General features: G+C 45.0%; 2 protein-coding genes across 4 annotated transcripts; one reads left to right on the top strand and one right to left on the bottom strand.

Moving 5' to 3' along the window:
• The first annotated feature begins 11,645 nt into the window (after positions 1-11,645).
• On the top strand, positions 11,646-16,173 carry LOC136516216 (casein kinase 1-like protein 2). 2 transcript variants are annotated; one of them, XM_066509578.1, is made up of 14 exons: positions 11,646-12,075; positions 12,195-12,235; positions 12,763-12,832; positions 12,923-13,071; positions 13,220-13,315; positions 13,404-13,474; positions 13,765-13,826; positions 13,949-14,012; positions 14,086-14,170; positions 14,245-14,371; positions 14,472-14,554; positions 14,650-14,710; positions 15,217-15,359; positions 15,491-15,683. In XM_066509578.1, the coding sequence occupies exons 1-14, from the start codon at positions 12,000-12,002 to the stop codon at positions 15,542-15,544; spliced, it is 1,182 nt and encodes a 393-aa protein (XP_066365675.1). In that variant the 5' UTR covers positions 11,646-11,999; the 3' UTR covers positions 15,545-15,683. The 2 variants fall into 2 exon arrangements, with proteins under 2 accessions (XP_066365675.1, XP_066365674.1); XM_066509577.1 differs by having other exon boundaries at positions 11,650-12,075; positions 15,483-16,173.
• Positions 16,174-17,378: 1,205 nt separating this feature from the next.
• Positions 17,379-20,291, bottom strand: LOC136518136 (IQ domain-containing protein IQM1-like). 2 transcript variants are annotated; one of them, XM_066511806.1, is made up of 4 exons: positions 19,585-20,291; positions 19,294-19,470; positions 19,054-19,195; positions 17,379-18,892 (listed from the first exon to the last, which is right to left on the bottom strand). In XM_066511806.1, the coding sequence occupies exons 1-4, from the start codon at positions 20,287-20,289 to the stop codon at positions 18,273-18,275; spliced, it is 1,644 nt and encodes a 547-aa protein (XP_066367903.1). In that variant the 5' UTR covers positions 20,290-20,291; the 3' UTR covers positions 17,379-18,272. The 2 variants fall into 2 exon arrangements, with proteins under 2 accessions (XP_066367903.1, XP_066367901.1); XM_066511804.1 differs by having other exon boundaries at positions 17,379-19,195.
• Between the last annotated feature and the right edge of the window lie 3,342 nt (positions 20,292-23,633).

Below are 23,633 nucleotides of genomic sequence, written 5' to 3'. Positions count from 1 at the left end.
TGTGAGGTGTCGGAACTCCCAATGAATGCCGGGACTCCCGACCGTCGGAACTCTCGACTCACGTCAGAACTCCTGACCCTCAGCATATTTGAAAAACATGTAACTAAGTTAAGGTTAGTGAGATGTTGGAACTCCCGATGCACCTCAGAACTCCCGACCGTCGGAACTCCCGACTCACGTCGGAACTCCCGACCCTCACGACTTTTGAAAACTAGTCGTTGGCCTCTGGTCATCCATACCGGACACGTCCGATATGACCAGGACAGTGAACCCTCCAAGTCAGTTGAAGTGTGAGACGTCGGAACTCCCGACCCATGCCGGGACTCCCGACCATCGGAACTCCTGACCTACGTCGGAACTCCCGATGAACCAACCCGAGAACAATAGTTTTACAGCTGCTGGACAAATACCGGACACGTCCGGTATGAATACCGGACACGTCCGGTATTGACAGACCAGCAAGAAATCAGTTAGCACTTTTGTCGCTCAAATACTCAAAACTCACATGGGTTGGCTTGAGCACTTATAAAACATTATCTATCAACATGATGCATCCTTCTTAATAGTACGGCATACCTATTAAACTCAAGATAAACGAAAATATGAATTTGTACCACTTGAGTTGTTCTCTTTTGAATTGATGCCGTCCCTTTCAATCTTTATCAAGTAAGGGTGCTACCATGTTGATATTGATCTTTTCACTTGAGCATAGCCATCTTGAGCATGTGACTTGATTCCATTCATCAAGTTTGAATAATCCCAAATGTATCAAGTCACTTCCATCAAATACTTCATTATAGATTTGATCCTTCACATCAATATGACCATCTTGGCTTGATTAGTACCTCAACTAAATGCAAGTACTTTCTTCTTCACCCTAGCTAGGTTCTTCGGCCGCCAAGCCGTCGCTTGCCCTTCACCCTTGCTTAGTACCTCGAAGCCTTTCCTTGCTATCTTCACCATTTCAAGCCATCAAGTCACATCTTGTGTTGAATCATCCATTCATGTATTGTTATCATTTTCATTTCAATCTAGCAAGCTTCAAATATGAGACCAATCCATATGCAATCCCTCATGTCTCATTAACTAATAATCACGAGCTTGCTTTCACATAGTACATGGAAATCCCACAATAATTAAGCCTTAGCATGAATTTTATTTGCATTGTTGTCTTGTGCTTAAACTAGATTATTTATACAACAACACATCATTTTGGCTTTCATTAAGTACCTGTGAGATAACCTTTTACCTATCCACACTAAGCAAATGGTTAGTCCTTTAATCACGTTGTCATTCAATCATCCAAAACCCACTAAAGGGCTAGATGCACTTTCAATCTCCCCCTTTTTGGTGATTGATGACAACTTGATTAAAGCTTACACAAGGATATAAACATTTAAACTTTTGGGTTCAGTGATTTATGAGAGGCTCCCCCTTAATATGTGCTTATGATTAGAATTCCCAAAATGACCTCAATTGTCAATTGCATATACTAAAACATATAGGAGACTCCCCCTAAATCATTGCATCCGTGGGGTGCATGTGTGTGTGACAAAGTGAAACCGTGATGCATATGACAAGATATATCACACAAGAATAAATATAAAAGCATCACATCAAATATTTTCATTCTAGCATGCATAGTCCTTATGAAAATAAATATGACATATGTAATTCACATATAGCACTCATTACAAATTTTCTCAAGTCCAGAAACCACTAAAATATATAGATAAAAATCATGTCTCAAGAGATACATAGATAAAGCATAAGTAAGTCTCATCTCTCACATGATACAATCTATCTCAAATCCAAGATACATCAATGAAGCTCAAAAACAAACTACAGCCTGCAGTACATATCTTTAGGTACAAAGATAAGCAAATGAAACTATCCTGAAGCTTTAATCAGTCTCTCTCCCCCTTTGTCATCTATCACCACAAAGGTCCAACAATGACATACTAAGGACAAAGGAGCTACAAGCTGTCACTAATCTCTGGCATCACTCATCATCATCATTATCTCGACCAGCATCCTCATCATCTGAGCGTGCAACACCGGCTGGACGAGAACCACCCGCACCAGACGGGTCATAGCCACCAGACCCATAGAAACCACCACCACCTGTCAGGTCACTCCACCAATCTGTAGCATAGACGTCTGCAGTGCTGGGACGTGGCTGAGAGTGAGTAGGCACATAAGCCTGAAGTGGTAGAGTGTTAGGGTGCTCAGGTGCCTGCTGTTGCTACTGTCATTGTATGAACTCAACATACTCTCTATCATATCTAGCCTGCTGCTGCTCCTCGGTCTCAGGCTCACTGGCTGCCTCATCTGATAGAGGAGACCTAGGAGGATCAAGCTCAAGATTAGAAGTAATTTGCTTTAAGGTTCGAGTGTCCTTCCTCCTAGCCTCCCTCTCCTTCTGCTGCCTAGTCTGGATGTCATGGCACATCCCAAATATAGAGCTGAAAAGCCTACAGATAGGCGAGGGAGGACTGCCACAGTGTGAAGTAGAACGTGAAGGAGCACGTGGTGAAGGTGAAGCTCCTGCTGGTGCACCACTCCCAGGTGCATCTGCCTCTGGTGCTATGGCTGCTCCTCCTGGTCCTGCTGGAGGTAACCCTATCTCAGGCAGATCTGCAATAATCTTCAAGGCCTTGTGAATCTTATCATACTCGAATGTGTGCCCTGTCACATGCTCAATCATATGCATGATATAAGGAGCAAAACCATAGCCCTTGAGGGGCCTCTCTCCAACACTCTTGATCTCAGACCAAATAAAGTCAAACACACTGAAGGGCTGAGCATCAGGTGCCATCCTGTGGAGTAGGTTCCTGGAATAATCTGCAATGTTGCCCTTGTCTCCACCCTTGCAGTCAATAGTCTTCCTGAACATCCTGTCCAGGTATCTGTAGGTAGGGTGAAGACCTAGAACCTTCCCCACAGCTCCTCTCTCACCACTAGGAGGATACATATATGCGAGCTGCTCAGGGGGTAACACCTGCTCGGTGTGGATCCTGTCCCTTTGGAGATCATCCTCTGAGAAGCCAAGCTGGGTGGAAAAAACATCATAGTCAACACTATACCACTGGCCCTCAAGCATCTAGTGCATCCGCCACTCATCCTCCTCAACAAACAGAGTAGCATAGAACTGAGCTACTACCTCTGTGTTCTAGTCATGCTGGAACTCCATGATCTCATAAACCCCAGTGTGCTGGCAAATAGCAATGGCATGATCAACTGAGGCCTTCTGCAACTCTCTGACATACTGCCAGTCAATCCACTGAGACCTGGCAATCACAGGGTTCCTGGTGAGAATCACACTGGAGTAGAAGTCTAGGTGAAAGGCTATCTAGAAGCGGTGATCATACTGAACCTTAGGTAAGCTCCTTGGATCAACCCTTCGCTCATCTCTAGCCTTCCTGGTCATACCCTTTCCCCTGTAGTTAACTCTGGGAACATAGGAGGGCACATTGGGTAGACATGTCTCAAGAAGACCATAATGCATCCCCTGACCAGGCTGGTGCTGAACTGGAGGAACTGACTCCTCCTCCTCAATCTCCTGCTCCTCATCTGAGCTGTCACCATCTGATCCTCTGTCAGTGCTCTTCCTCTTTCTTTCATCTCTAGACTTCACTCTGAACTTATTAGTGTCTATGTTAGAAGAAGAGCTCTCGGACCCCTCTGCATACTGAGCTGCTGCACTAGAGGTAGCCCGGGTGGACCTCCTACTGGTCGGCTGAAATCCAGGATGCATATCCTGTCTCGCCTTCTTGTACTTCTCAAGTGCTGGATCATGCCAGTGCTTGGACCTCGGCTCCTGTCGTCCACTCATGGCTACTGTCCTGTATCCAAAGATTTTTAGATACATGCCCATAGCTTATTCTTGAATTGTAATTAGACATAGATTCTTTTATCCAAGGTTTTACAATCACCTCGACACACCATTGTCACAAGGTTTGCAAAACATAGATACAGAAGAAACTGTGCCTAATATACAATTCTAGGATAGCATTTGAATCAAAGGAAGCAGAGAGCCTGCTCTGCTGGGTCATACCAGACACGTCCGGTAGCATACCGAACACGTCTGGTATGGGCGACCAGCAACCTTAACCAGGGTTCCTTGATTCAAACCAACATGGATTAATACCAAACTTTAGGCATAGCTTCTCCATCACCAATTCAGCATATTGACCGAAGGAATTTTCAAATCATGTATTGACCAAGTAGATCGGACGAGGTCCGTGATTAGGGTACCTTGAGAAGAGAGATGAGAATGCGATGTGAAATCCAAATCTACGGGCCTTCAATCCTTGATCCAAGCCTTCTCCAATGCAATCTCCCTCTCTCTCTTTTCCTTGATGAAATCCTCGGTCACCCTAGGTGGGAAGAAGGGCGTTGGCTGGTTGGTTGGAAGGAGACAGACAAGTCTGGGCCAAAGGGGTACTTCTGTTTTTATAGTCCCGCTCATACCGGACACGTCCGGTATTCACGGGCTGGCCCAAATAATTCCAAAATGTGTTCTCACTCTTCCAAACCCTTTCTCTGTTGTTGCTCAGTCCAAAAAGGTGTATGATCTTGATCCAAACCGAGTACTATCACTTTTCTTATCGAATGCCATCAATTTATTTTCTCTTTTCCAAATATATGGCATAATCAATAATTTGCTTGCTTGAGAGAGATAAAGTGAGACAAAGTAGATTGTGGACTTAAGAGAGCCATGTCATGTGTGATTAGCTGATCAAACAATCAAGGAGAGCTATAATCATCACATGGCAAGGCTAGGTCACAAAGACCAAGATTCAAATAGTTTTTCAAATTCACACTTCCTACTCATGCTAGTTAGGGGTTTTGAAAAACATCTCTCCTATGTCACACAAATGCATATTCTAACATATAAAGGGCCTTAGATGCACTTACAATGTATGTATGTAAACACATACCTTTGCCTTGAGCCCACAAGAATACCACTAAAAAGATACATGGCATGATAATCTTTATGTTGACCTTGATTGCCAAGTAATCATGCTTGATACAAATTCAATTTTTCATCCAAAGGACTACAAAGAGTGCTAGATAAATTTGTTAGTCCATAATGGTGCAAAATAGAAATTTAGCTCCCCCTAAATAAGTGCTTCAAGTATTTTGAATGACTTTCAACAAGCACTTTTATTCTAATAAGAAATTGAGAATCAATTTTCATTTTGACCATAAACCAAATAAGAATGCCATAGTTGAAAGTGAGTTTAAGAGATGCTCATAATCCACTTAGATTTGATAAAACACAAGCTTCTGAGTAAGTTAGGGATATATAAAAAATGTATGGATCGAATACTCAGTTGCAACACAATTAGTGTTCTGGTCCATGCAATACCGGACACGTCCGGAATATACAGAAAAGAAACACTGACTTTCTGTCCCTGGCCATACCGGGCACGTCCGATAGTAATACCGGACACGTCCGATAGGTGAAAGACAGAACCAATTAAGTTGCTGCTTGTGATTCTTTGTTTAGCTTTATTATTTATTGTATACTAGCATCTCAACAAATAAATTACTCTACTAGAGAGCGATCAAAAGCATCATATGGCAAACATGATAAATCTCAAGTGAAATTAATTAGCCACTTTCATTATTTTACAAATGTACCTATTTGTGAACTATAGAACATGAAATGAACAAGGTGGCTATCCTAAAAGGTTTAGGTACTTGTTACCAATGGTGAGAATGAAATATATGAGATGTTCATTGAATTATCTTCGGGTCAACCATATAAGGGATTAAGATAAGAATTGGTTGATAGATTGAGTGAATATAGTCAAATTGCTTGCTCAACCACCCCGAAGATTTCATCTCATCACAAAGTACCTACATCATTAACCTAAGCACACTTTGGTACCCAACTCTTGTTGGGTCCTTTTGAGTTAGTCAACAAGTGCTTAGGCACCCAAATGGCTTTAGCACTAGTTTGTGGTGAACACATCACCTTGCTAATGCCAACTCCATTTGTGGTCTTCCTAAGCATATCATTATAAACAAATGTGTTCGGCTTAGGTGAGTTACCATTTGGGCATTTATAGCTTAGATGCCCCTTTCTTTTACAAGCATAGCATATGCGGCCTTTGTTTGCTTTATGCTTGCTTTGCTTGTTTGGACATCTATCAACCTTGTGGCCCATCTCATTGCATCCATAGCATCTTCTTGTTGCAACTTGGGCTTCCTTTCTTGCCTCTTTGTACATTGGGCATTTCTTGGTAGAAGCCTTTTGATTTGCGGCTTCAACCTTGTCGGCCCAACTCTTGTGTGGACACATAGCCCACTCATGTCCATACAATCCACAACCATAGCACATCCTTTTTCCATGTTTCTTGTTCTTGGTTGTGTTGGCCTTGCTTGAGATGTGATTCTTTTATTGGGCTTTAGAGGAAGCAAGGTTTGAACCCTTCTCAAGCTTCTTCACCATGTTATCACGGTTATTTTGAGAAGGTTGTGCTTTCTCCTTACCCTTCAACCGAATCACATCTTTCTTTAATCTTTGCACTTCTTCTTTGAGCTCTATGTTTTCTATAAGATTTAGCTCAATCGAAGATTGGCTTGCTTGAGGAGCACATTCATTAGTACAAGAAATATTTAATTGAGACGGTGTACTAGTGAGCGGATGTGTGAGAGGTTGAGAGAGTTTTACCAATGTACTCACAACCTCATGAGCCACCTCAAGCATGATGCTTGATTCTACTACTTCCTCATGAGAGCACTTTAGATGAACATAATTTGCTTATAGCTCATTATACTTGCTTGATAGTTCATCTAGCCTTGCCTTGAGCTCGAAGTTTTCCTTCTCTAGTTGTGAAACACTAGAAGAGGAGTTAGTAACTAAAGCATGCTCAGTTGACAATTTTTCATACCTCTCATTTATTGCCTTTAGCTCTTGCAATTTAGAGATGAGAAACTTTTCTTGATTTTGAAGCGATTGCTCTTGCTTCTCAATCTCTTCTTCAAGCTCATCATTCTTTTCAACTATCTTCATGATGATGAACTTGTCTTTATGGTTGAGATGATCAAGGTTGTAGTTGTCTTCAACTTCAATATCACTCTTATCTTGATCATCCACTTGAGCCTTCTCCTTTTCTTGATCTTTCTTGTTACTCTTCTTCTTGCTTTTCTTGGCCATGAGACACAAGTGATGAGTATCATGAGATACTGAGATTGACTCATCACTTGGTTGCCACTGTGCTTGAGCATCGTTGCAAACAGCTGCTTGCTGGTCTGCTGCCTCGGCCATACCGGATAAGTCCGGCAGGCATACCGGACACGTCCGGTACATGCAGGAAGACAACAGGTCATGTGCTGCTTGCACTTCTTGCTCTGGCTCGGCATTCTTGAGGTCTTGTGAGGCTTCTTCGCTGTATGAAGACACAATGGACATACTTTTCATTGACTCGATCTCAAGTGCATCATCACATTTGGATTTTCCATATAAATCAAAAAGTCTAGTCCAAATGAGATGAGCACTCTCTAGAGGTGGTTGTCCATTGAATATTGCCTCATCTTGAACCTCTATACTTAATGTACTCAAAATGACATTAATAGCTTGAGCATTGAGTTGCACACATATCTCTTCCTCTTTTGACAAATTTTTGTAGTTGCTCCACTCAACTATAGGAAGAGGTATGCTTGCATCCACAATATGCTCAACAAGAGGACTAATATCTCTAAAAGCATTGAGTACATTAATTGACCAAGGTAGAAAGTTTGAACCATCATTTTGGAGAAGCACCGGCTCCAACTCGATAGGCGTCGACATCTTTTTCTCACGGCGGTGAAGCTTTAGGTGAGAACCTTTCTCTGATACCAATTAAAAGGACCTAGGATGCCGCTTAGAGGGGGGGGTGAATAGGCGTTTTTAAAAATTAACACCTTTAAATGCGGAAACAATTAGAAAGGGAAGTTTTCAAAATGGAAACTCCAAATTAAGAGTACTACCACCCCTCACAAGTTAGCTGCAAAGTAAACAAGGTATAAAGAATATATCTAGAAGCTACAACCCTGCAACACCAAGTTAGAACAAAGAATAAATATTTTCAGTGCAGGTAGAAAATACCGGACATGTCCGGTATACACGATTTCTGCAGATCAGCCCCAAACTTGCTCCTTTCGATTTCTATCTTCAAACCAAACTGCAGGCACCTAATAGAGATGACAATATACACAGAGAACTTGCAGCACAGCTAGAGCAACACAAATATCAAATGAAATGCGAATTAAGACACAATATTTGTTTTACCGAAGTTCGGACTCGTTCGAGTCCTACTCTCCGTTGAGGGGGCTGCGGGCGACCCAGCGAAGGTCAGCCCTAGAGGGTACCACGAAGGTCACTCTAGCCAGAGTCTTTTCCAACTCCTTTTCCTCCTTCCACTAAATGATTCCGAGGTGGCGGAATCGACCGTTATAAACTTTCCGAGGCAACCACAATCTCTCGATTGCACTTCGGCGACGCCTAGCCGTCTAGGACCGAAGAGTCCAAGAGTAACAAATGCGAATCACGAGATTTACAATATGCATAAGTGCTCAAGTGGTGGCTTGCTCTCTTTTTCAAATTCTTTCTCAACCCATAAATTGATTTTGCAATTTGGATCACACACTCACTAAGAGAGGGTTTAGGAGAGTTGGCAAGGCTAAAAAACGTGTGTCTTTCTTAGCAGAATCAATAGCTTCCAAAGGTGGAGGCTTGGGGGTATTTATAGCCCCCTTGAAAAACTAGCCATTTCATAGCCGTTGCAATACCAGACATGTCCGGTATGCATACCGGACACGTCTGGTATGACTCACACTGCGCCAACGGTAACTAAGTTACAGTGAAGTTGTGAGGTGTTGGAACTCTCGATTAATGCCGGGACTCCCGACTGTCGGAACTCTCGACTCACATCGGAACTCCCGACCCTCAGCATATTTGAAAAACATGTAACTAAGTTAAGGTTAGTGAGATGTCGAAACTCCCAACGCACGTCGGAACTCCCGACCGTCGGAACTCCCGACCGTCGGAACTCTCGACTCACGTCGGAACTCCCGACCCTCATGACTTTTGAAAACTAGCCGTTGGCCTCTAGTCATCCATACCAGACACGTCCGGTATGACCAGGACAGTGAACCCTTCAAGTCAGTTGAAGTGCGAGACGTCAGAACTCCCGACCCATGCCGGGACTCCCGACCGTCGGAACTCCCGACCTACGTCAGAACTCCCGACGAACCAACCCGAGAACAACAATTTTACATCTGCTGGATAAATACCGGACACATCCGGTATGAATACCGGACACGCCCGGTATTGCCAGACCAGCAAGAAATCAGTTAGCACTTTTGTTGCTCAAATACTCAAAACTCACATGGGTTGGCTTGAGCACTTATGAAACATTATCTATCAACATGATGCATCCCTCTTAATAGTACGGTATACCTATTAAACTCAAGATAAACGAAAATATGAATTTGTACCACTTGAGTTGTTCTCTTTTGAATTGATGCCATCCCTTTCAATCTTTATCAAGTAAGGGTGCTACCATGTTGATATTGATCTTTTCACTTGAGCGTAGCCATCTTGAGCATGTGACTTGATTCCATTCATCAAGTTTGAATAATCCCAAATGTATCAAGTCACTTCCATCAAATACTTCATTATAGATTTGATCCTTCACATTAATATGACCATCTTGGCTTGATTAGTACCTCAACTAAATGCAAGTACTTTCTTCTTCACCCTAGCTAGGTTCTTCGGCCGCCAAGCCGTCGCTTGCCCTTCACCCTTGCTTAGTACCTCGAAGCCTTTCCTTGCTATCTTCACCATTTCAAGCCATCAAGTCACATCTTGTGTTGAATCATCCATTCATGTATTGTTATCATTTTCATTTCAATCTAGCAAGCTTTAAATATGAGACCAATCCATATGCAATTCCTCATGTCTCATTAATTAATAATCACGAGCTTGCTTTCACATAGTACATGGAAATCCCACAATAATTAAGCCTTAGCATGAATTCCATTTGCATTGTTGTCTTATGCTTGAACTAGATTGTTTATACAACAACACATCATTTTAGCTTTCATTAAGTACCTTTGAGATAACCTTTTACCTATCCACACTAAGCAAACGGGTTAGTCATTTAATCACGTTGTCATTCAATCATCCAAAACCCACTAAAGGGCTAGATGCACTTTCAGTCATCCTGGTGGATGCTTCTGCCATCTTCGAGAGACTTAGAAAATTTCTCTTGTGCTATCCATTTCTTGATGCTAGTTAACCTGATGGACGGTCCGTGATCCTTGCGGACGTTCGGCTGGTCAGTTTGTAGCTTATGGATGTTCTCTTGTGTGCACGTTGCATACTATCGGAAGATCCTGATGTCCTGGCGAAAGATTCCGATAGGGACTGGGTACTCTCTGTTGCAATTATTTCTACTCCTGGTTGCATTGACGAACGATCCGTGATCCTTGACGGATGCTCCGATAGTCTCTGTCTCCTACTGAGTCAGTTCAGACATGGTCGACTCATGGTCTCGCCTCAGGTTTGCATTTAGTCTTCTTTATCCAACTTTGACTAATCATTGTTGTTCCCTTTTTTGGTTGCAGGCGTTCCTCTGGTCTTCGTCGTCATAGTGGTGATCATGACTGTTCATATCGGATGGGTATTGTTCAAAGGAACCGTTACTGTTCTAGTAATAGTGTTTTTGTGAATGGGCGTTGTTGGTAAACAGTGGAACTGTTCACGGAATTAGTTGATGTTCATATCGGATGGGTACTGTTTAAAGGATCTGTTACTGTTCTGTTAACAGTGTTTTTGTGAGAGGGTTGTGTTGGTAAACAGTGATCTATGAGGGAGAGGTTGGTATATAGCTTTAGTTTGTGAGAGGGTGTCGTTGGTAAATAGTGGCACTGTTCATATGATTCATTATTGTTCATGTCAGACGGATATTGTTCAAAGGATCCGTTACTGTTCTGGTAACAGTTTTTTGTGAGAGGGTGCTGTTGGTAAATAGTGATCTGTGAGGGAGGGGTTGATATATAGCTTTAGGAGGATAGGTAGATAGGAGGTCAGAACATCTCCAGCAGTCTCCCAATACAACTTCCCCAATAAGATGATATTAGGGTAGTCCAATATCACTTTCTAGATTTATTAGAGGAGATGCTGCAGCAGTACCCAATATATCTCTTTCAATACCTATATAAAAGGTGGATTCCACAGGAGTGTAAGAGAAAATATGGCTGAAAAAATGGTAGTTAGGATAGTTCCTATGGTATTGGAAGACTTGTATCTCCCTCTTTCTTTGAGGGAAGATGAGAGAAATATTGATGAAAAAAAAGAGAAGTATTAAAAAACTGCTAGATCCAGAAAAAAAAAACATAGTTGTCTCTAGTATAACAGTTTTACGAGATACAGGCCCTGTTCGCTTGTCTTAAAAATGGCTTGTTCGGCTTCTTTTTTTCAGCCGGAACAGTGTTTTTCTCTCACAACAATTCAGCCGAAATAGTATTTTTCAGCCAGTTTCAGCCAAGTTTCAGACCAGCGAACGGGACCGCACGAGGCATTGGAGACTGCTGCAGATGCTCAAATGTCCACTGCGACGAGGTAGAGGCAGCTAGGAGACCCAGGCAGGAGCAGGTGGGGAAAGGGAAACGAACAGGAAAACGAGGGGCACCAAACCGCGACGCCATTCCGTTGGCCATCTTACTGTCCGACACCTCGTTTTCTCAGTAATTTCTTCTTTTAGCCAGGCAGCCGGGCCGTGCTCGAGAAAATAAGGACACCTGCAGCACGAAAGGGGAAAAAAAGGAGAGCAGAAATCCCCAATCGCCCCCACTTCGATCCACTCGAGCCCTAACCCCGAATCTCCCCAGAGCATCAGACTGAATCCATTCGATTCCCTCATGGCAGGATTCGTCTGCTTCTGCTGATTCCCGGGATCGTCTCCACCGACGCGGCTGCGCCCACAGCTGCCGCCACAGCCATGGAGCCGCGCATCGGCAACAGGTTCCGCGTCGGCCGCAAACTGGGGAGCGGCTCCTTTGGGGAGATCTACCTCGGTTCGTTCGCAATTATGCCAAAAGATCTTGTTTTGGTTCCAAAGTTCCCATCTTGGCGAGTTGCTGATAAGTTTTTGTTTACCCTTTCCGCTATTGTCTGGGTCTGTGTGATTGTGCAGGCACCAACGTTCAGACCAACGAGGAGGTCGCAATTAAACTGGTGTGTTCCTCAGTATTTTCCCCTAATTTTGTGATTTATGGTGATGCCCCTGCTGTCTCGGCAAATAAGTATCGCCAGACTGCACGGATCTAAGTCTGCGCAGGTCTAATTGTATGTTCTGTTGTTGTTTGGTAAAATAATCGATTGCTTTGGTTTTACTGGCAGCTCTTTCTCACATAACTCACTTGTTAATGCAATTTTCTAAAGCACAAGGTTTGCAATATGTCAATATAATAACTAAATAACAGCTTGGTAATGTGTTCTATAGTACGCTGCATGGGAAGCTTTTATTTAGCTGCCCCATTTAAATTCCTGTTGTGAAGACATGGAATGTATTTACGCCATTCAAGATATAATTCATTGTTTGACTTCTAAGTACAGCTTTTAACCGCACTGCAACTATGAACTTACCTGGTACAAGTGCATTGAAATTTGTGTTATTGTTTTTGGGTATTCTGTATTGTTTCCATCTACCGGATTCCTACGTGGATGGATAACAACCTTGTTGTTCCTAATGTTTTATCCAGGAAAATGTTAAGACGAAGCATCCTCAATTGCTTTACGAGTCGAAATTATACAGAATACTTCAAGGAGGAAGTAATGCAGACACTTATTTTATCTTTCTTATCTCTTCATTCCCTCTGTTTTTAAATTTGTGTTGACTCTCATTTTTCTCTTCATCTGCAGCTGGAATTCCAAATGTTAAGTGGTTTGGCGTTGAGGGTGATTACAATGTTTTGGTTATGGACTTACTGGGACCAAGCCTTGAAGATCTTTTTAGCTTTTGTAACAGGAAGCTGTCCCTCAAAACTGTTTTGATGCTTGCTGATCAAATGGTATGCTGCATCATTGAAGCATGACTAGTTCACTACTCTGTTTGCTTACTTTCTCTTTTTAGGTTCAAGTTTCCATGAAGCATATTTCTGCTCAACCCATCTGCGTTCATTTAATTGTATATGATATTAATGTCCTCTATTTTCCTAGATCAATCGAGTTGAGTTTGTTCATTCGAAGTCATTCTTGCATAGAGATATTAAGCCGGACAATTTTCTCATGGGTCTTGGGAAAAGGGCAAACCAGGTGATTAGTTATATTCCCTCAATCTACATTTACTTATGGGTTTAATAGTAGGTGCACACATTAATAATTGCTTTTAATCTCTTTATAGGTTTACGTTATCGATTTTGGACTTGCAAAGAAGTACAGAGATACATCAACACACCAGCACATTCCATACAGGTAAGCATGCTGTGAGAAATTTGCATGAAATTGCTGTTCAACTTCTTATTTATTTTCACTTTTACCGTAAAATAATTGTACTTGCTCCATAGTATCACCAACAATATATTTTACTGCTGTAGTTTCTTATGCTGCCACAGTAGGTCCGTAGTTATTTTATGCTCATGTTTGATATTGTTCCACGTACCACTAGAAATTCAAATATCTGGAAAATCTTTCTCTTAGCGTGATTTCAGACAGCACCTCAATTTAAAATATCTGAACCTTCAGTCTTGTCCATTTAATTGCAGAGAGAACAAGAACTTGACTGGAACAGCAAGATATGCAAGTGTAAATACCCACCTTGGAATTGGTAGGTTTCATTCAATTGGGTGGTAGCTAGTTTCCAGGCATGCAGTTTCTGGATTCCTGAAAAAATTCTCTTACCTTTCCATGACATTTCATTTTGATATCATAATTGATGTCTTCTCGCAGAACAAAGCCGGAGGGATGACATGGAATCTCTTGGATATGTACTGATGTACTTCTTGAGAGGAAGGTTGTTTACTGTAACCTGATTCGCTGTTTCATCTCTTGATGCCTGGGTTAACACATTGTTTGCCTACTGTCAGCCTTCCATGGCAGGGCCTGAAAGCTGGGAACAAGAAACAAAAGTATGAAAAGATCAGCGAAAGGAAAATTGCTACTTCAACTGAGGTCACACATTGTTCTCTACTAACTGTGTTTCCTTCTTTTGTGTATATGTTCTTATTGTGTTTCCCCAATTGTAGGCCCTCTGTCGTGGATATCCTACTGAGTTTGCTTCTTACTTCCATTACTGTCGCTCACTACGTTTTGAAGATGCACCAGACTATCAATACCTGAAGAGATTGTTCAGAGACCTTTTTATTCGGGAAGGTTGGTTTAATATGCCCAATATTTCATTTAATGATAAACCATGTTTTTGATTCTCAGTGTAGCAAAATGCTAACTCGGAATTATGTTATCCATTGGGCAGGCTTTCAGTTTGATTATGTTTTTGACTGGACCATTCTAAAGTACCAACAGGCACAGATGACCACTGCTCCACCACGTGCAATGGTCAGTACAATGAATAAATTACCCCCCTACGTTTCCTCAATGGCGCACACATGGATATATTTTTTTTCTGACTATGCTCATGCCTTCTTATTTAGGCTCCAGCGGTAGGACAGAGCTCTGGGATGGCTCCTGTGGCAAACAACAATAGACATTCAGGTCTGACGCTCAAGAATTTTCATTTAGCAGTTGATACGATCCACATGCATAGTGCTGTATGCCCATCATAAGAGAGTTCGAATGATTTCTTGTTGCTTGTTTCTTTTTTGAAAAGATAAATCTCATGCAACGTTTCATTAATTTGCCAGTTTTTTTGGTAGCAGTAGCGTGCAGTGAATTAGTCTGGCAGATTGAATATCAGATACTTTGAGAAACTTAGATATGTTTATAATTTTTTTTGTGAACCAGCCTTCTAAAAGGGTTGAAATCAGTCTGGCAGATTGAATTAGTTACAAGATTACTGTAATGAAATGAAAGGTTGAAATCAGTCACATTGTATATTTAAAGCAATTAATTGGTAATGGAATGAATTTTCTTGCTTTTCAATTCTATTCTGTTATGAATCTATGGGACCGTTTTGTTTATATGTAGTTTAAGTGTTGCCGATGTGCTAGTTGGTTAGATTATTTAGTTGCTTGACTGCCTGCTACATTCATGTGTAATAGGCACTGAAGAGGGAAGGAGAAGTGGGTGGCCAGACATGGACCCAACGCGACGCCAGGCTCCACCACCAGTTATAAATGCAGGCAGCCTAGCGAAGCAGAAGTCCCCTGTTCGGCCTGAGACATCGACATCCAAAGATGCTGTGGTGAGCTGTTTGATATTTTCACGTTGTTTGGTGCTGCTTTGTGATGGGGGGGGGGGGGGGGGGGGGGGGGGGGATTCTGTATGTTAGTTGTCATGTATTATCTGACCCTTAAATGACATGTAGTTCTCCAGTTCGACTTTTTTGGGACGTTCAAGCGGATCGTCAAGGCGGCCTGCTGTCTCTAGTAGCCGAGAGCCAAGCACTGAAGCGGAGCAAACACGTAGCCGCACGACTGACGCAAGCCCAGGGGCATTCCAGAGGTCTGGAGCCCCGCGGTGGAGCCTGCAGATGCCTGACTCCTCGGACGGCAGGCGCTCGTCTTCCAGCAGGCGCCACTCATCTAACCCGAAGAACTACGAGTCTACCATTAGGGGCATGCAAGGCCTAAACTTCGACGGCGATGACAGGGTTCACTATTAGCATCTCATCTGTCTGGGACCTGACAGGGTGCTTCGTCGGTGCGCAGCCCCACCATAGGATGCTCCCATGTGTCAAGGCCTCGCCGAGATGGAAGTACCGAGGGCGGCTGGATAATAAGAGGTTTGGGAGCGCAGTCCAGGCGACGGCTCTTAGAAACTGTGTCAATGGCTATGCTCTTAGCCTCTGTTGTACAGGTTGTCATTTCTTTGATTGCGCGTAACGGAAGGGTGCCGTGTCCCGTGAATGATGGTTTATTTTGAGAGGGATTTCTTGAGGTTAACATTTGATGTGATGTGCGTGCTGCTTTGGTAGAACATTTGGGAGAGGTTTATCGTGCCTGCTCTCTCATGTAACTCCAGATTCCTCAACTGCTATATATGTTTTTGACTCCGTCTCTGAGATGTTATGCTGCTCGTGACAGATGTGAGCTCGTTGCTGTTCACCTGTCGTAGTTTTGTGCGATGTGGTCGCAGGTTGGAACAGCTGCTGGCGACCAAAAACCAGTTTCATCTGAATGCTGCATGAAGACGTGCATGTTTTTGTTTTTGACGGGATCGTACATCCACGTTTTGACATGGTTGGTTATGGATTGGCGACGGTTTTGTCAATTGCAGTAACCAGGAACTTTCCTCGAGGTTACCTAGCAATTTGTTGGTGTATATGCTGCGTTGGCGTTTGGCAATGACCGAAGCCAGACCAAACCAAGTGCAAGCGGTGAAGAGGCAAGGCAAGGCCTGCCCTGGCCCTGGGTAAGAAGACCAAGTACTAGCAGTGCAGCGGCTACGTGTGCCGTCACAGAAAGTGAAGCAAAGTGACTCTTTAGTTTCTAAAATTTTGCAAAATTTTTCAAGATTTTTCATCACATCGAATCTTTGGACGCATGCATGAAGCATTAAATATAAATAAAAAAATAAAACTAATTACACAGTTTAGACGAAATTCACGAGACAAATCTTTTAAACCTAATTAGACTATGATTGGACATTAATTGTCAAATAACAACAAAAGTGCTACAATATCATTTCCAAAAAAAATCGCCAACTAGACCAAAGTCCCTGTCTGATTCAAATGTTTTGCACGGAACCAAAAATCTATGAGCCCTTACCGCGGAGGCACGTGCCTTGAGAATAGCCTGGACAGGACGGGCGAGATGTCTGTCTGTCAACGAGCACGTTTGCCTGCCATTAAAAACTGTCGACTATAAGGATCATGTACCAATAATAAAAGAGATTTTTGGCTGAAATGAAAACTAAGGGCATACGTACACGAATGCCAAGTGTGCACTCAAAACCGGTTCGACAGTTGTCGAAAAACCAGTTCGACAGTTCTAAAATGAACCGATTTGTGATTTCTGTGAAATTCTTGTATAAAATTCCTGCTTTTTAAAGGGACGTTAGGCCAGTTTCAATGAAGATTTTATAGAGTTTTATGGGTATTAAATATGCTGATATGATATTGTCTTGATGAAGAGAGAAGATAAAAGTTTTATGGGATAGAGAGAGTTTCATGGGGATGAAACTCTTCTACACTGTTTCCAAAATATAGGTGCGTTGGAAACTAAGAGATGAAACCCCCACTGAGACTGGCCTTAGAGTACACATGGTGTCGGTCAAAGGAAAAGCTCAGCTTTTGTCAAGTTGCCTGGCGTTGTTCCCAATTTCAGACGGGTCTAACGTGACAGCGCGTGCCTTCACTCGGAGAGAAGAAGAAGATGAACAGTCTCATTCCATTCGAGGCTACCTGCCTTGCTGGTTTCATTCATTCTTTGGTTCAGTTCAAAGAGGCGTAGCAGTGCTGTCCTTGCCAGTCTTGGCTGACCAGCGAACAACAAAAATATGACTCTTTCTGTCTGTCTGTCTGCCGGTCTTTCTTTCAGTTCAGACGATCAATGAAATTCATTCAGTCTGCGCATGAAGTTCACGTTCGTCAGTGATTTGAGGCTTCTTTCTTTCAGTTCAGTTCAGTTCAGACGATCAACAAAAATCCAGTCTGTTGCTCTGTGCTGTGCATGTGCAGTGATTTGAGGTCAGGTTAATTTTGAACAAACAAACGAGCATTACAAAGAGATGGAGGAATCAGTGTTATTAAAAAGCTATAAAAACTCTTGCTACTCAGCTACTGTATGTAACCATATCTACTGCGAGCACCACTTCCGAGCCCAATAACAAAACTGCTGCTGCATCTGAATGATGTGATGTGATGCCCGTCTCAATCTAGCTCATCGGCATCTGTCAGTGATTGGCTGGTGACGAGGTGATTTGATGTGAAGTTTCTTCTTTCAGAGTTCAGACGATCAATGGAATTCATTCAGTCTGTGCACCAAGTTCACATTCCTCGTTGATTTAAGGTTTCTTTCTCGTTCAGTTCAGACAAACAAAAATCCAGTCTGTGCTGTGCAGTGATTTGAGATCAGGTTATGAACAAACAAACCAACATTACAAAGAAATGGAGGAATCAGTGAAATTAATAATTAAGAGTTAAAACTCTTGCTAGCTATCTACTGCGAGCGCTACTTCCGAGGACAAGAACAAAACTGCTGTTTGCATCTGAATGATGTGATGTCAGTGATTGGCTGGTGACGATGTGGTGGCCTTGCTGCCGTTCTTGTTGCTGGGCAGCGTGAGGTGCACCGTGGGCGGGAGGATGCCGAGACCGAGGCACTGCTGCTTGAGCGGCGGCGGCCGCACGCCGGCGGGGCTCTCCGCGGGCACGCCCATGTACTGCACCCGCGGCGACAGCCTGATGCGCGGACTGGGACGCGGCGATGGGATGGGCGCCTTGCCCGCCCACGGCGACTGCGGCGGGCACGGGAACGGCGGCGCCGCCGGCCTGTTGGGCGACAGGTTCACCTGCTCCAGCGCCCAGCTCTGCAGCTCCGTCGGGTAGTCCCGGACGCAGCCGATGCGCGCGCCGGCGCCGCTCGTCCATTTCGCCACCACCGCGCGGCTGCCGGTCTCGTTGCCATCCACGGCGCCTGCTGCTGCCGGCTCCGCCTCCAGCTTGGCCTCCTTCTCCTCGTCGGCGGCCATGCTCTGCTGCTTCCGCTTCAGCGACGGGTACTCGTCGTCGTCCACCGAGCACCTCTTGACGTCGGTGAGATCCACCTTGTTGTCCTGCAGGAAGGCGATGAATACGTTGAAGTTCTCCTCGGTGGGGAGGTAGTGGCCGCTGTAGGGCCAGATGGCCTTGAGGACGCCGTCCTTGGCGACGAGCCTGCCCGCGGCGGACGTGGCGCCGCCGGCGAGGAAGCTCGAGTGCTGGAATTGGCCCTTGCGCTTCTGCCCGACGTAGAGCGACCTGGTGGTGCTGAGCACGAAGATCCACTTGGAGTCGTCGGTGGTGTTGACGGGCAGCCCGGTCTGCAGGTACGTCAGCCTCCCGTCGTCAACCACCACTTGGTACGCCGCCCGCTCGTTCTGAATGGATGCCATTCGTTTCAGTGAGTCAGCGGCCGGCCGGCTGGCGAAACCAAAGAAAGGAAAGGAAACATTCGTAGGCAGCAACGACGACGCACCATTCCCAGGTACATGACGAGCTGCGAGTTGAGCTTGCTCCTGGCGCAGCTGGGGTGATGGATCTCCCTGCCGCCTCCGATGTCCAGCCAGTAGAAGAATGGCTCCGTGCTGGAGCTCTGGAACCAGATGTCGTAGTAGAGGTGCAGGTTGTGCCCGTACCGATGCCGCGGGTCGATCTGCAATTATTATTTATTTGTTTTATAATTATTATTAATGCATGCATTATATAAACATTATTGATGACAGGAGTAATTAGTGTACGACGAGGGACGGAAGAAGGACGGGCATACCGCTTCGAGCCAATGGCGGAGCGCGAGCTTCTGCGCCTTGTCGTCCTTGGAGAGGCCCTTTCCGACCTTGGCGATGCGCTTGCCGGCCCTGACCCATCGCGACGCCGCCGTCTCCTGCTTGCCCCCGCCGGCGGTGGCGGTGAAGAAGGAGATGGAGGTGTGGTTGAGCGAGGCGGAGTCGTAGAGCTTCCACCACAGCTCCTCGATGACGATGGCGCAATCGGCCAGGGTGCGCCGCGTGCGGTGGCCCTTGAACATCTTCTGCACCCGGGTGGCGGCCGCCTCGTGGAGCGGGGACCGCAGGACGTCGACGGTGGTGTCGGCATCAGGCATGGCCGGCCTGCCGCCGCTGCTGGTCGGGCTGTGGAGGGCCAGGCGTCCCGGCCTGGCGCCGTGGATGCGGCGCTGCACGGGCGACGCCGGCGGAACCGGAACGGCGGCCGCGACACCGGCGGCGGGCTTGTTGGCGTCGTCGATGGCCTCCCAGGACTTGAAGCTGAGCAGCGCCCGCTCCAGGTTGCTGGCCGCCGGCACCTTCTTGGAGGAGTTGGTCCTGAGCAGCTTGGGCGACCGCGGGAGCATGTCGTCGACGACGCTGAGACTGCTGATGAGACGATGGTCCCTGCTACTGCTGCTAGTAGCAGGGCTCGTCGCTTGCAGCAGCTTTGGGTGGTCCAGTGCCCCCGGCGGCGACCGCAGAGTCATAGCAGCTCAGCTTTGGGGGGGGGGGGGGGGGGGGGGGGGGGGTGGAACTTTGGAAGGGAAGGACGGAGTGGATGGTGGCAAGGATGTTGTTGCCTGTGTGTATATATAGCATGCAAGCCGGTAGCCGGTAGCCGGCAGCCGCTATGCAGATGCAGTCCACGGAGCACCGCACGCACGCAGACGCAGAGCCGCAGAGGGCCGGGGAGGAGAGACAAGTCAGGGTCGCGAGCCGCGGACCGAGTCCGACGTCGACGTCCTGCCCCGATCGACCGCCGCCCTGACCCCACCGAGCGCTCGCTGTCGCTGGTAAAAGCGCGTCTGCTGTTCTGCAGACGTGGTCCGTCGCTTTCTCTGAATCTCCTCTAGGAGGAGTACTGTCTCTGTTCTGATTCTGACGCCATGCCAACGGAGGCGCCGGGACGACGACGCAGCGCACTGCGCGCGCATTCACTCCGTCCGGTGGGTCGACGACGGTTAGTTGTGAAATTTTCGTATTTTTTTTTTGTCTCTTTTGAAAATAATTTTTAGAAAAATACCAACGCCAAAATATTTTCTGAAAATAGATCATTTTTAGGCGTCTTATCACATGACGCCGAGATATGAGGCTCGGCGTCGTGTCACTCAACGCCGAGGTACTGCCACGTCACGGAAGACCGGGGTCGTCATCGACACGTTGGCGCGTGGGTCCGAGATGTCGGCGTCGTGTCAGCCGACGCCAAGTACCCAACCTCGGCGCGGTCGGACTGAGCGCCGAGCTCTGGCCCCATCCGGAGCGCGGCCCAGGCGGCCCAACAAAGCACGGTGGCCCAGCAGCTCGGCGTTGGGTCACTTAACGCCGAGCCTCCAGACCTCAGCGTGACCCGACTCAACGCCGAGGTCTGGACCCTTTAAGCCGAGGCCCTCTTCTTCTTCTTCCCTCCCCTCCTCCATTCCCCCACGGCTCCCAAATCCCCCACGGCCCCCACGAAACTCTAACCTCCAAAATCGACCCCCGGTGCCCGGATCTTGTCTCCCGAAGCTTCCTCGAGGTAATGGTCCCTCCCCTCCTCCATTCTATCCGCGTAGATGTGCTTACATTGTCCCTAATCATGTGGAATCATAGTTGTTTGGTGATTTGGTATATTTGTGTTTTCATTTGCAAAATATATGGCTAAGGATGATTGAGTGCATTGTTGTTTAACTGTTTTATGTGATGAACATGTTAGGTTAGTTTGGTTTCTAGTTATTTTGGTCATTAGGGTTATTTGTTTATTGTAGGTGTCATTAGGGTTAGTTATTTGTTGGTCATTAGGGTTACTATATATTTTATTTATTTGTTGGTCATTACATTTCAATTTGTTATGACCAAGGCGTTTTGCCAAGGTACTCCTCTTTCAATTCATTCATTTAGATTTGTTTGTTTTTGAACTTGGCATTATAGGTTTGGTTCATGTTCATGTCATTCGTGCAATGTATGGTGGTTCAAATGATTGAATGACCCAAATGTATGGTTGTTGGTGTTGTTGTTGTTGTTGTATATGTTATGGTTTATAATCATTGAGTTAAATTTTGTGTTTGTTGGGATTCAAATTTGTTTAGGGTTTATAATAAAAAGCTTATTTAGGAGGTATGGTGATGTAGTGTTAGTACCTTTACATTCGTTGCAAGGTACTTTGTATTAATTTTTTTTCTACGTAATGTTAGGATGCCAAGGCGTGGTAAAGCTCGTATTCCAAGGTAATCCCAATGTTTATTCATTATCTGTGCAACAAATAGAAAACCCTAGGTTTAGGTTTGGTTCTCCGTTAATATGACTAAATTCTTTTAATTGTAGCTATGGTCGCCAGAGGGCAAATCCCTACGACCTAAAGCCTCTCCCTGAAGGTGTTCCTCGACCAATGTGCTTTTGTGGTGATCCTTGCAAGGTAGACATCTCTGAAGATGAGGAAACTGTTGATGCAAAAGTGGATCTGCAAACACAAAGGGCTAATACCCGAATCGATATCCAAGGCGTGCCAGTCGATTTGACCTGTTAATCGACAAGGATGAAGATACGAGCACTTTGGTCCTGACAACAGCGATACGCCCGGAAGTCACGGCCAAGAGGTACTCACGCGGAACTCGAGGATCGCCGAAGGTCGCACTGAAGCGATGCAGCTCGCCGAATCAATGAGAACTCGTAAAGAGAAAATAATGCAAATTGACGAAGTCGCCGAAAAGTAAGTAGATGCAAATGGGAGTAAAAATTGGTTTTGATATTGATTGATATATCTAATTACATTGCCCCTCACTCGATATTTATACCCTGATCTAAAGAGACACAACCAAACACAACTAGGACACCAAGCCCATATCTAAGGAAACACGTGACTCTTACATGAATCATACTCTAATAAATATAGAAAAGGAAATCAACTCCTATCTATTTCCCTGTCCGCCTCAATTACGATGGAAATCTCACCGTCCTCCTTCCCATCGGCATACCCCCTGTTTCATCGGCAATAGTCTTCAAATCTTCCCTCATCAGCATACTCCTTGTTTCATCGGCAGTACTCCTCAAGTCTTCCTTCATCGGCATACTCCCTGTTTCATCGGCAGTAGTCTTCAAGCCTCCCTTCATCGGCATCACCAGCTATCGGCAACCATCTTTACAAGCTGGCTTTCATCGGCTATCAAAGTATACAGTAACTTTCCCCTTGCCGATTAGTCCACTCCGATCATTTTAACACGTGCAAAAAACGGTGTCAACACATGCCCCCCAATTTCGGAGTATAAAACCATTAATGCTCCGAAATTTACTCCAGATTACCGTAACTCATTCTCCAAGCCAAAACCTGATCTGTTATCAAATCCAATCAAATCTAATCCTGATTCACGCACTTCAGTAAATATCGCATAATTGCCAACCACTCTTGCCTTGATTATGGTTAAGATACCGAAACAATAACCCATCGGCAAGATCTTAACATGATAATGCTATCATTTTCAGAATTAAAATATCCTGTACCGATATCTCTTCCAAGTCATGATTATTTGCCATCACATCTGTACAATCCCCTGATTATCGTGCGAACAGTTACCATATCCATCTGAACCACTTCGACCTACATGCGCGCGGCATAGAGATAAGTCCAAAATACCCCTACTCCAAGCGGCTTATAAATAGATTCCTCCGGAACACTCGTCTTCTACCCTCAGACTCCAATCTTTGACATTTTCTCTTTCCGACGGCGACTCCGACGAACCACTGCACGACCTCAATCAACAAGAACCCTTCTCCAGCATTACCTCAAGTCTCCGGCTCGTGCCCTCATCTTCCTCAAGACAATGGCAATCAACTTCGACGTCCCCGTGGTTCGCTCCAC

The sequence above is a fragment of the Miscanthus floridulus genome, chromosome 17 (assembly GCF_019320115.1).
Source record: "Miscanthus floridulus cultivar M001 chromosome 17, ASM1932011v1, whole genome shotgun sequence".
Taxonomy (NCBI): Eukaryota; Viridiplantae; Streptophyta; class Magnoliopsida; order Poales; family Poaceae; genus Miscanthus; species Miscanthus floridulus.
This window is presented reverse-complemented; position numbering and strand designations above follow the sequence as displayed.

Excerpts from the sequence above, each read along its gene's own strand:
- LOC136518136 (XM_066511804.1), bottom strand. The coding sequence starts at position 20,289 with ATGACTCTGCGGTCGCCGCCGGGGGCACTGGACCACCCAAAGCTGCTG. Across the intron at positions 19,471-19,584 it reads TCCGCCATTGGCTCGAAGCG|ATCGACCCGCGGCATCGGTA; the intron begins GTATGCCCGTCC and ends TAATAATTGCAG. Across the intron at positions 19,196-19,293 it reads TCGTCATGTACCTGGGAATG|AACGAGCGGGCGGCGTACCA; the intron begins GTGCGTCGTCGT and ends GCATCCATTCAG.
- LOC136516216 (XM_066509577.1), top strand. The coding sequence starts at position 12,000 with ATGGAGCCGCGCATCGGCAACAGGTTCCGCGTCGGCCGCAAACTGGGG. Across the intron at positions 12,236-12,762 it reads AGGAGGTCGCAATTAAACTG|GAAAATGTTAAGACGAAGCA; the intron begins GTGTGTTCCTCA and ends TGTTTTATCCAG. Across the intron at positions 13,475-13,764 it reads CACCAGCACATTCCATACAG|AGAGAACAAGAACTTGACTG; the intron begins GTAAGCATGCTG and ends ATTTAATTGCAG.